Raw genomic sequence first — 12,658 nt, forward strand, 5'->3', positions numbered from 1 at the left:
TATGAAAATCTGATGTTTTTTAAGATGTGTTGTGTATAAGGGGCGATTCGGTTTCCTAGCCGAAAGCCGGGATCCACATCTCATGAAGACCGCTATCCGCCGTACGTAGGACTGGCTATCCAGCTACGGGTAAATCAAGTCACAGAAAGGCTAAGCTATGGCAGACCTGAGACCTCTCGAGAAGAAGAAGTTTTGTATATGACATCTTACAAAAAAACACTCTTAAACCCCAATCTACTGAAATACAGTGCAGGACAATAGAATAAGACCACCTAAGGTTTTTTTTTTATCAAAACAGAAAGAAGTGTGTTTCTCAGCTTTGCTAGGTACTGTATGTAAAATATTTTTTCTCTTTGTATAAGTAATAAAACACACACACGACCCCCTTCGGACCGAATCATTCATTCCATAGTTCCACTGTAAACCGTCAGTTTATTACGTGCCAGCTCTCGCCGGTGGAGGCGCATCCCTCTAGCACGTGGCTACACAAATACACACATAATAACGTTCTGCTCCACCAAGAAACCAAATCCCAACCATACGAATGCTGCTGTTCTTATGTTTCATTTCCCCCCCGGGGCTTTTATTTGCTTGGGAACAGATGATTTCAATTGTTTTATAGTCAGATTAAAACACCCGGTCTACAAGAGTGAGAGAGAGAGAGAGTCTTTTTCACTCTACAACTTCCCTGCCGATGTGTGCTATGTTGATCGGTCACATCATTCAAACAACGTAAAAAGATCACATCTTTCCTAGTATTCTCACAGGGTACAAAAATAGGGTTTTGCTCGCTACTTGTTCAGCGTACAGTTCTACGGACATTTGCATTAGTGCGCGGGTGTGGTCTAACGTTAAAAGCATCATTCCGGAAGGGGTTGGTAACAGCATATGCAGTTCTGTGTGTGTGTATATATATAGGTTGGTCATCTATCCATTTAAGCGTCCGTTCAAATCTATCTCGGCGTATGATTCGCGGTTTACATTAGCAGGTATTTCTTCTAAAGCTCCGCAATGCTGGGACGAGGAAACCAACTGTTGAATCTACACCAACACCCGGCACAATCCAAATTCGGATCGCTCTAAGCGCTATCGGTTAATTCGCTCCGTCTGTTTCCCCGATTACAATATGTTTCTTAATTTGTTATCTCACTTGCAATTCATATGTATACATTAGCATCAGTTTCGTCCCGCTCGCTCGATAGTTAACCTCAATCTGATGGCTTGTATTTTGTGTGTGTCTGTGTGTGTATGTATATATATACTCATTTAGCTCTATTTGCTTTTTGCCAAGCCTTTACTCCCACTTGTTATCGTTCTGTATTTAGTATGGACGAAAAATTTGTACGTTCTGTAAACCACACTCACACTCAATACAGTACACTCAATACATATTGAAACTGATAGCTAATAGTACAGCAACGACCAGCCACGTTCTGTTTCTGTTGTGAACCAACAAATCTTCAGGACCCGGGACCCAGAAGGATGAATGAGTGCGCGCTGCATTGTGCGTGGTGTGGTGCCCTAAAGAATTTCGCTTTTCAAAATCGTTTATAAAAATATCCAACACAGTCCTAGTGTGTACGCGGTTGCGAGGACACCGAGGACAGCGGTTGGTGGGCCAGCAACATGGCTGTCCTCTTACTTAACACTTAATCCTCCTAGCTGGATCGTTACCGGGTGATAAGAATGAATGATACGCGTAGACAAACCGCACGCCCTTCATCAGCACGTTTTGCAACAATCTCCTGTATTTCTTACAGACACGCGCACACACACATACGCACATATATACACACACGCATACATTTGCACGTCCGCACAATGCATTCAAATTTTGTCAGGTACTGTTCTATTAAATGGTAAAAATAGTTAGATTTATTCATGTGCAAACGTGTCACGCAGCACATAGCACACGTCGGCATATATATATGAATATGTATATGTGGTATATATCGTATATTTGTTTACGGTATATGTATAGGGGGTTTCTTACTCTTTTTTTCTCTCTCTCTCTCTTTCTCGCTCGCTTTTGAGTTCTTAATTTCACATTCATCCATTTAACACTACAGACATCAACAACTATTGTGGTACGACGGCGTAAAAGTTCTTCCTTCCGAGTTCGAGATATTCATTTTTTTCGTCCAAAAGCACTAGTACGAAATACACGGGCACATTACTACCTACTGCTAACTACTACCACTAACACACTAATAACACTTCCGGAACGCCGGTCAGCATCCCAGCCGGGGTGAATCTAATACAGTGCTCTGTGGACAGAGCAGCACGGCCAATCGCTAAACACGATATGAATGCACCCGGACACATGTGGCTACATCGTTTGCACAGTCGTGCGTTGGTAACTGTTCCCCTGACAACGGGATTTGAGTATAAGCGCACAAGTGGGGCGCAAGGATAAGCCACTCGTACAAACACAATCTCTTGGATCTATAGACAAGATCATCAGAGACAAAAAAGATGTCCGCCCCCGTTGGCGCATCTTCTGAACTGGCAACTCTTATTCCTTTCACAAACCTGACCACACACACGCACACGCACACACAGCAAGACAAACAGCAAGATCCCTTTCGCCCTTTTGCACAGAAGTTGGCCATAGCCTACTTGCTAAAAACATGCTTACATAACATCAATATGCATTCGTTGGGATGTATCTCCACAATAGTCATCTGAAAGGGCGATTATCATTAACAACGCACACACACATACATACGTAAACACACACACACATATGCTTAACATCGTAGCAAAAAACAACACCACTTTAACATCCTACCAAGTACACAATTGTTGAGAATCGAACCACAGAAAGGGTATTGTTCTCCCAATGAAAAAAAAAAATGGCTACACGCTTCGAGGACGCGCTAGTGCCTGCAAAATTCTAACCCGGCAGACCGGAATCCGTTTTGTACCAATGTTCCAAACAAATGTTGTACGCGCTCCACTATTACATCGAGCCCGATTTGGCGTAGTGCCGCAAGCTTGACTTTGTCCCACCGCCACCACCACCACTGTCGTTGGTGGGGGTTGGATTTTCGGCCGACTGCCGCTCGTGGTACTCCTGGAAGCAGGGCACGATGCACAGATTGGTCTGACATTCCGGACAGTGGTACTTGGTTTTGCGGCGCAAGATACGCCCGTGCGCATCGATCGTGTTCCAGCAGAAGTTGCAGCCGAGGGCCGGCCCTTCCCGCACTACCGGACAATGGCTCGACCGTGGATTATCCAACCCCGGTATGTCGGACGAGCGGGATGAGGTCTGCAAAGGAAAAGGGGGGGGGAATTTAGATGGCTGCTGGTCGCTCGCACCGCTCGCTTGCCATTTAGCGGCATCCCTTACCAATGGAGTTGATATCGACCGGGAAAGTTCTTCACCCTTCACCCGGATTGTACTGGTCGGTGCGGACGTGATGGTGGTGGTAGGATTGGGCTGCTTTTCACCGGCATTGCTAACGACACTAACGGGCGTGCCGATCGTTGGTACGGTAGCGGGTTCGGCCGCCGGTACGATCACTACCGTCGGACCGGAACCGGTACGCTCGATGCTCGACTGTAGCTGAATCGTTGGAACGGCACTCGTCGGCGTACCGGCACCTTCCTCGTCCGAGTCCGTCTTCAGCGAGGAGGAGGGTGTTAGGTAGTGCGTCGATCCACTGCTACTCGTGACCAGCGTCAGGGGCGTCGAGCTACCGCGCTGTCCCGTGCCGGGATGGGAGAGCTGCCGCTGCAGGGTGTACGTTTGCAGTGGCTCAAACGTTCCGCCCGTACTGCCTCCGGCTCCGTGGTGGCTGCCGGCGGACGTTTGACTCGGCAGCAGCGGATGCGAATGTTGCTTCACCAGGTACGGTTGCTGGGCGGTGGGCACGGATAGCAAGTGGGCGCCGTGCGACGACCGATCGCCCACACCACCCGCAGCCCCCGGACGGCTTTCGCCCGACGACCCGATCGGTCCACCGATGACGGAGATGGACGACGATAGGGGCAGGATCGGTTCGGACACCTGGCGCTCGAAGCGATGGTGCGACGGCACGGTCAACAGATGCTGGTGCCCGTACTGGGCCGTCGGACTGTTGTCATCCGACGGTGTGTCCGGTTCGTACGGTTGCTGGCCGGTCGAGGACGAATCGCTTTCCTTCTTGATGCGCTGCTGGCGTATCAGCAACCGGCCGCGCTTCGCCACCGGCGCACTCACGATGTGACCGACGGGTGTTGCAGAAGTGCCGGACTGTTCGCTGCTGCCGAGGCTTCCGGTACCGGTGGACGATTCGGATGCACCGCTCGACGTCGACGAGGACGACTGACCGGGCACTAACCCAAGCGCCATACGTGCCATGTCAGCCACTAGCGAGAGGAAAAAGCGAGAGAGAGAGCAAAAGAATGAAATAGAAAAAAGAATAATAAATCTGTCCGTTTTTGGAGTAAAAATTGGAGTAATGAAAAAGGAAGAAAAACATTTGGAAATTAAAGGAAAAGCAGGATGGAAAGAGTTAATTCAGCCTCTTGTTAAATGTTAAAACATCGGTAAAAAACTATAACAAAAAACAGCAACAGCAACAACAACAGATGTAAAGAGACACATACTTCAGTTTGCTTCAATTTATTTAAATTACTCACATAAGTAAATACTTATTTACTTCACAGAACGTGTGTATGTTGTGTGTTTGTTTCTCTTCTAGCGATTCATGCTGTCCTGTACTTGTGTAGTCGTTCCGTTTTTTTTTTCGTCTTCATTTTCTTCCTTTTCCTCATTTTGCTCGTTTTTGTTCTGCTTTTGCTGTTGCTTAATGGATTGTTCTCTGGTATGTTTGTGTTTGTTTTATTACTTTTCCCACTCTCTCTCTCTCACTTTCGCTTTCCGTTTTTTTATCTTTTTGTTTTGTGTACACACTGTGTTTCTTAAACAAACTGATACGGAGAATGGCCTCATGTTTTGTTTACTGCTTTAGTTTACTGCTTTGACTCGACACCATTTTGTTTGCTCTTCTCGCGTATGTTTGTGGTGGTGTGTGTGGTATTGCTTCTTTCCACAGGACCTTCTTACCACCAATCAATTTAAATTAGGATTAAATTGTTTTTTTTTTCCCACATCCCCTCCCCTTTGACTATGCGCACCTTTCCACCACACCGGAGCGTGGAGAGTCGGGGCTGATTTCCTGTTTTTGTTTCCCCACGTTCAACTACTCCCGTTTTGTTTGTTTGACTGTGTACGTGTATTTCACTTATATATTACAATAAACTTACCAGTGGTCTATTGATTTATACAAACGTTTTCTCTCAGTTTTTTGCATTCTTGTCTTATCTTACTTACACAGCTCTTGCCATTTTGTTTGTGTGTGTTGCTCAAAGTCCGCCCCGACTGTATGCCACTGTAAATGTCTTTTTGTTTCGTCACAAAATGCTTTTGAATGATATTTGTTTTCACCTGTTTGTTTTCTTGTGTTTTCCCGTTTTTCCTTTTTCCACTTCAGTTTTGTGTGTGTCTGTGTATCATTTCTTCTGTCTGCCCGCTAGCATTATCGATTGTGTGAATATGTGTCTTCTTGCTCGTGTTTTACTATTGTAGGTGTGCATGATTAGTTGACTACTTGTCCATAAACTCACGCCCAGCAATGACCGTTATGATTTTGTGTGTGTGTGTGTGTGTGTGTTTGCTTTCGTTTGATCGTTTTCACTCGATCTTACCCTTAACTCTTAATTTAGCAAGACTGACTTTATTGGTGAGGCGTATGAACTGGGGTTCACACTTTATCAAACACCTCACAAATATACACGTATAAACTGGCTAAAAAAGAGTTAACAAAAATACTATTTCTCCCATTTGGATTTGGATTTATTTTACTATACAACGGGTTTTCGTTTTATTTTCTGCTTCTTCTTCTTCTTGACTGCTTTCATTCCTTTCGCCTTGTTCGACACTTTCGCTCGTTTTTCCGCTTTCCAGAGCCTTTTTTTTATCTGCATCAGCTTGGGTTTTCATTTGCTTGCCTGCCTTGCCCTTTTTCTTTTCATCTCTATTCGCTACTCCATTATGTTCATTGTAATCACTACTTACTACTATTACTACCACTAATATTACATCTATCCTTTTGCTTAAGTTTTTTTTGTTTATTTTGCTTCCTTCAGCATCCTCGGAGCTGTGGAGCTGGATTTTGAAAATGTTTACACTTGACTTCTTTAATGCTTAAATACATCATGATGTTTTGTTTGGAAACACGATATTTTTCACTCGCGACTATACACTCTCACACGCTTTATACCGGGCTCATCTGTCCGGTTAAGCGTTTCCCACCCATTCGAATCAAGTCTCTCGGTTCTAGCCCCCGTTTAGAATGACAAACATAAATAATATTTTACACGTAAGTGATCACTTGCCTTACACACATACAACGTACAAGAAACACGCACAAACATACATGCACACACGTACACGCACACTCATACACACATATACACATGGAAGAAGCCGAGAGAGAAGAGCGTGCCGTGTGGCAGCCAAAAGGAGAAGAATTCTGCCCAGGAGATACCCACTAGAAAGGAGGATTGACTTACGCAGATGATGAAGACCATCACGCCAGGTCAGAGACCAACGGTCAGATTTAAACAGCACTCGACACGGCAAATGGCTACCAAGTAGGAGAGAGGTCGTATTGCCAGGCAGGTAGTTGTACAGGGGAGAGGGCTGACGTTGTCATCAGGAGGCTAAGAACAGTACACGTACTACTGCGTTGTACTGCGTCCGACAACCAAGCAACATTTGAAAGCTGCCTTTGAGTTGCGACCAGCTCGAATCTGAAGTGGGAAATACAAGCCAATCAAAGGAAGTACTTCCTCGAGAGAAAAAGGAAACCCCCCCCCCCCTTGAACCTGTCGAGCGTTGTATGAACCGTTAAGCTTCAGTGTCTTATCAAACAACTGTTCCCGACACACAACCCACCATCGGTGCTGAGCTTCACATCTCCAGTGTTCCAAATATCGTATCTGAACCGATTACAGTCGACAGGATACTTAAGATCCCTGATCGACCCGGAACGGATGGTCGATGGCAGATGCGTTGGAGAGCGTGAAGGCTTTCCCCTGTATTTGTGCAGGGTACTGAGGAGTTACCTACTCCTGGGCCGCATGCTGCAGTATGAAACGGACGTCGGGGGTTAAAACGACCAACATTACAGCATTCCATGGAGTTCCACAGGAATCAGTTCTTGGTCATCTATCATCTAGAAGATGATCATACATTAAGACTATGCAGACCGCAAACGGATTGAAGTCATTCATCCCACACAAACATATGTGGGCCCAGCCGCAGCACAAGGCGCCTCCAAGCTAAGTCAGAGAAGCAGTTTAAACGAGCTGTTCGTAAGCTGTATTGACGATTGGCCTCGCATGTTGCTAGTGCCTACCGTACTATTTCGTACCAAGCTGCCTTCTCGAAGAGCTTCTGGAAGGCACGTACGGGGGGAACCTATTATTTGAGTTGTGGAAACCCCCCTCAGGGTGAAGACGACGTACAAGCGAGCCCGGACCCAGACCAGGCGGTATAACAGATGTCATGTACTGCTGGCCGCGATTCAACCCAGAGAGGCCATTTTGACCCAGGTTTCATCGTTGGCGTGGCCTCTTCAACCTACTCCATCAGTAAAACAAAGGCCCACCGGATTGGCCAGGTAACTCGGGAAGCTAGTCGACCGTGAGGACGCTAACGCTGTTGCTCAGGCTTTCAAGCCAAATGTTTAACGAAGAAATGTTTAAGGAGGCGTTTACATTTGGCGGTTGTGGGGAATGCTCTAGTCCTGGTAGCTGCCCTGTCCCAAAGGAAACCACCCCGGCGTACCCGTGCTCCAGTTTACTGGTAGAATTCGTCGATTGCAAAGCTGATCAGATTACATGACAGCCCGCAGAAAAGTAGAGCCTGAGAGATGCCCGAGCAGTCCGATCCGACTTGAAAAGAGAAATCTCTCTTTTGAAGAAGAAATCTCTCTTTGAAAGAAAGGTGAGCACTCGGCGACACTTTCTCCAACTATGTGCAGCAGAAGCTCAGAAGCCATAGGGGTGGTTTGCGTTCAAAATGACAATGGACAAAGCAAAAACCCATGAACCTATCGAGCGCTGCCCATGAGGAGCTGTGCTGAGGAGCTACCTTGAAGGACGCAAGCCGCAATACGACACGGAGGATGGAATTAAGATGAAGAGCAGGTGTCCTACAGGGATCAGTACGTGGTCCCACTCAGTGGAGCATTATGTACAACGAGGTATTAACCCTGCCACTTCCTCCAGGAGCCCAGCTTACCGGCTACGCTGACAAAATCGCCCTGACAGTCACAGGCGAGTCTATTGCGGATATCGAAATGATAGCCAAGGATGGTAGTATTGACGAATGGATGAAATCAGCGAAGTTTGTTATTATTGCACACGCGAAAACGGAGTTCATACTCATCAGCAGCCAAGGAGGTGCCGAACACATTGAGTCCACCAGGAGCCTGAAGTACCTTGCAGTCATTATCGACGACCGACTAAAGTTTAAGGAGCACCTAGAGGAGGTCTGCAAGAAGGCTACGCAAAACCTCAAACGCACTGGCGGCATTCACGCCAAATATAGGGGGACCCCGACTTGCACTGTCCATCGTCTTCATGCCGACGTAGCGGTATCAGTGTTGAGATACGCTGCTCCAGTTTGGGCGCATATACTCAATGAAAAGCAGCACCAAAACGCCGTTAGAAGGGTGCCCAGTCGCTTGGTCATGCGTGTTGCACTATATCCTACGAAGCAGTGTGTGTGTGATTGCGGGCATGGTACGGGGGAACCTCTCACTGGAGTGGACAGAAGAGCTACAAGGGCAACAGCAATGGTCCTTTTCACATATCCTGCGTGCCCTTCGGAACTGGAGACGGCGAAACATGTAATGTTCAGTGGCCCAAGATTCCGAGAAGAGCGTCAACAGCTGAACAACCTGTGTGGTATGGAGGTGACGCGCTTCAACCTGGTACAGCTGATGCTACAAAGTAGTGATCAGTGGGAAGCCACCTCAACGACGTTGCGTCTGATACTGACGAAGTTGCAGAAAAGGTGGAGGGAGGACCTGCAGAATGGCCGTGCATAAGTGTTACGTGTAAAGTGTTGTGCGTAAAGTGAATGTTTCTGTACGTGAGCGAACTTCAGTGTTGTTCGTGCAAAAGCGTTTAGTTGCTAGCACGTTTCAGACAGAAAGACAGTAAATGCGCACTGAGTGCCACAGCGCTGCCCCTCCCATGAAGTAATACCGCGAAGTAAGCCCGTGGAGGGTTCGAGGAGAGTTAAGAATCCCATGTCGCCCAAGTTGGGTGTCTAAGAAGATTTTAAACTCCTTTAAAGAAAAATACATACACAGATACACACATGCGAACGGGGGGAAAGGGGACAGTTTTGATCTATTCGAACGATTCTGGAATTTTTTTGGGCTTTGTCATAGGTATCCTGTACAACTGCCATATAGCACAACGCAGAGCGCTCTTCGAGCACCGGGGAAAGATTCGTCACGATTAGGAACTAAATTGAACACGGAGCTATTACGTCCAGATGGAAAATATCCCATCAGTAAAAGGGAAATTGTATATGCTCCATTTTGGAACGAAACAAAACGAAAGGTGCAAATATGGCTACAAAAACATGCACATAACGTACAGTAGAGAATTGCTGAGAAGAAACTTATTCTTGCACGGAAATACAATGATCTCATCGTATTGATCGTACTTTCCACGTTACATAGGAACACGGCCAGAAGCGATCGGAAAAGAACAAGGACAGTAGGACGCGGACCCTCCTCACTATGTACAATACTCAAAGTCTCTTACAGCCTTAGCAATTACACATTCCCTGTGGCTTCAGTTGCTGCGCACCGTGCACTGAAAGGGGGCAGAGTGGTTGGTCTCAGGTTTCTGTCACCTCCGTCGTGTGACAGCCACCGAGCGATAGGATGGCACCAGAATCACCTCCACCAGCGTCACCACCACCACCGCCACCAACATCACCAACCCCATTATTGCTCACGGTCACAACACGAAGCCACCCGTCCCCTTACATGGAGTTAAAGTTGAGACCCTGCAGGTTCACCGCGCCCGTATTCATGTTCACCGTAGCCGTATCCGGATACCGCTGGCGGGTCATCTGATGCAGGCTGGCCGTGGTCGTAAAGTCGACGTGCCGCGTATCGAGGAAACCCATCACACCCATCGGATGACCGTGCGGGGGACACATCAGTGGGGTGGTGGATGAGGCCGCCACGACGGCGGCGGCAGCCGCTGCTGCAGCAGCATTCGTCGTATCGTTGCCCTGCTGTTGCTGCGCTTGCTGCTGCTGGTGTTGGGTTTGCTGTGCCGCAGTGACTTGCTGCTGCTGCTGCTGCTGCTGGCTCGCTTGATGTTGCTGGACCTGCTGCTGTTGCTGCTGCTGCTGTTGCTGCTGCTGCTGCTGCTGCAGGGACATATTAAGCGCAGGGGAAGAAAGGGCCGTATCGTAGTGCTCCATCGAGGCGTTCTCATCGCCGGGCGGAGTGGTGGCCGTCGGCGGTGGTGATATGTTCGGTTCCAGCTTGATGCGATTCTTGATGCTCGGCCGGCTGATCGGGTAACCGCGCTTCTTATACTCTAACCACAGCGTTCGATTGTTTACCCCGTACAGGCGGGCGGCTTTGCAGAAACCGATACCACCGAACCGGACCGCTTCGAGCGCTCGCAGAAAGTTTTCATCACCCTGCGGATTGACGGACCGTTTTCGCTTGACCGGCTGCACCGTTCCGGTGCCGGTTCCGGCTGCACCCGCTCCGGCCGCTCCACCGGCTGCTCCGTTGCCTGCTCCACCAGCGCCACCGCCGCCCCCAGCGCCGACCGCCGTTGCACCATTGCCACCACCGGCCGTACCACCATTGTTGCCACCGCCCGTACCCGTTCCACCGTTGCCATTCCCGCTGGCATTCGTACCGCCAGACGCACCGGTCGGCGTCGCACCGAGCGGTGATTGATTCGGCGTGCCCGTACTGTACACAAGCCCCGTCGCTTGATCGCTGCCCGTTTGGGGGGACGTCGGTGTGGACAGGTTCGACGATTGGTAGCTGTTAACCATATTGTTCGGGTTGACCGATATGATCTGGGGCGAGAACGGATGCTGATAGATTTGTACCGGTGTCGTCGGTTGCGGCGTCGTGGCGTTCGAGTTGGTGTTGGACGCGTTCGCAAGTCCACCATTGTTTCCGCTGCCCGTCCCGCCCGTTCCACTGCCCGGCGCACCACCGTTGGCCGCACTGTTTGCACCATTGCCGGCACTGCTTAAACCTTGACTATCACCCTGGTGCTGTTGTTGCTGATTCGTTTGCTGATGATGCTGCTGTTGCTGGACCTGCTGCTGATGTTGATGCTGTTGCTGTTGTTGCTGCTGCTGTTGCTGCTGTTGTTGCTGCTGTTGCTGCAGTCCTAAATTCGTCTGACACGGCGCAAGGCCAAACCGCGAATAATTCGTATCGATTACCGTCCATTGCCCACCTGGGAACGGAAAAGGGAACAAGAGAGCTTTGATTATTTATTTGTTTTCTATTTAATTTTCGAAACGCGCGCATTCTGTCCTTTCTATCTTCTTTACTCCTCTTCTCTCCTTTCGCTTCGCCATTTTGCTTTTTCCTTTTACCAACTTCATGAAGCTCATACAAGACAAGAGATTAAAGGTTCTTTTTTTGTGGTACTCATTTTCTTCTTTTTTTTTGTTCCTTTGATACAATATCAGTAAACAAATGAAAGCTGTTCATATCCCGGGGAAAAGGGAACGAGAAAAAAAATGCAGATTCACGCCACTTGTGTGAGTGAGTGTATGGGTTTTCTGTAGTAAAAGTAGTAGCAAAACAGTAGCAACAGTGGAAGGAAATGGGGGGTCTCAAACCGTGCGTATAACCGTTTGGGCTTCTCTGTTTGGTCATGTTAAACGGAACAAAAAAAAGCTAATGCTAAAATATAAATTTTACCGAATGCCACGTGGTTTAATCATTAAAAAAAATTGTTTTAAAGTTTAAAAACAAGAATCGAAAACGAAGATCAGCAGAACCGTTAACTAAACAGAATAAAGAGATAAACGTGACATTAAAAATTAAAAACTTTATACCTTTAACGTAAAACGAATTTTACTTTCGTAATATTTAAAAAAATAGCTATAACAATTGTATTGACTTAGATCAAAAATATTAAACCACAGCAGAAGTTTGCTAAACTACCAAGAAAACTTTATTCGGTTCCGGAATTCTATTCATTTTGTACATGCTTTTGCTCTACCGTAAGCAGGAAAAGAAAATAAACAAACAGAACGAACCAAACGGTACACAAACGATACGCTAGGAAAAATATGTATATAAAATAGAAAAGAAAAAAAACAAGTAAACTACTTGTACCGGGAGTGATAGAATCCAAAATTGAAAGAACAACAGTAGTAGCAAACACAACAAACCGAATCGGGAAGGAAAAAAGAAAATTAACGTGCACGATAACGATAAGGTTAACGGTTGCTAATAAAAGGATCAAATAGCAGTAGGACTCGCTCGATCAAACCGCGCGGAAATAATACATTGGACTCTTCCGACCGTTTTGTTTTCTACCACTATTTCTGCTTTTTGTCTGTTTCGTTTCTCCTTTT

The 12,658-nt window shown here is 47.2% G+C and overlaps 1 protein-coding gene across 3 annotated transcripts in view; it reads right to left on the reverse strand.

Moving 5' to 3' along the window:
- Positions 1-386: 386 nt before the first annotated feature.
- LOC118509614 (putative mediator of RNA polymerase II transcription subunit 26) overlaps positions 387-12,658 on the reverse strand; it is a 52,895-nt gene continuing 40,623 nt past the window's right edge. For 2 of the 3 annotated variants that reach the window (XM_036050438.1, XM_036050439.1), the window contains exon 6: positions 4,582-11,523. In XM_036050438.1, coding sequence (XP_035906331.1) covers positions 10,064-11,523 — 1,460 coding nt within the window. In that variant the 3' untranslated portion in view covers positions 4,582-10,063. Of the gene's footprint in view, positions 3,275-3,355; positions 4,357-4,581; positions 11,524-12,658 lie in introns of those variants that run through there. The other variant, XM_036050440.1, reaches the window with a different exon arrangement.

The sequence above is a fragment of the Anopheles stephensi genome, chromosome 3 (assembly GCF_013141755.1).
Source record: "Anopheles stephensi strain Indian chromosome 3, UCI_ANSTEP_V1.0, whole genome shotgun sequence".
Taxonomy (NCBI): Eukaryota; Metazoa; Arthropoda; class Insecta; order Diptera; family Culicidae; genus Anopheles; species Anopheles stephensi.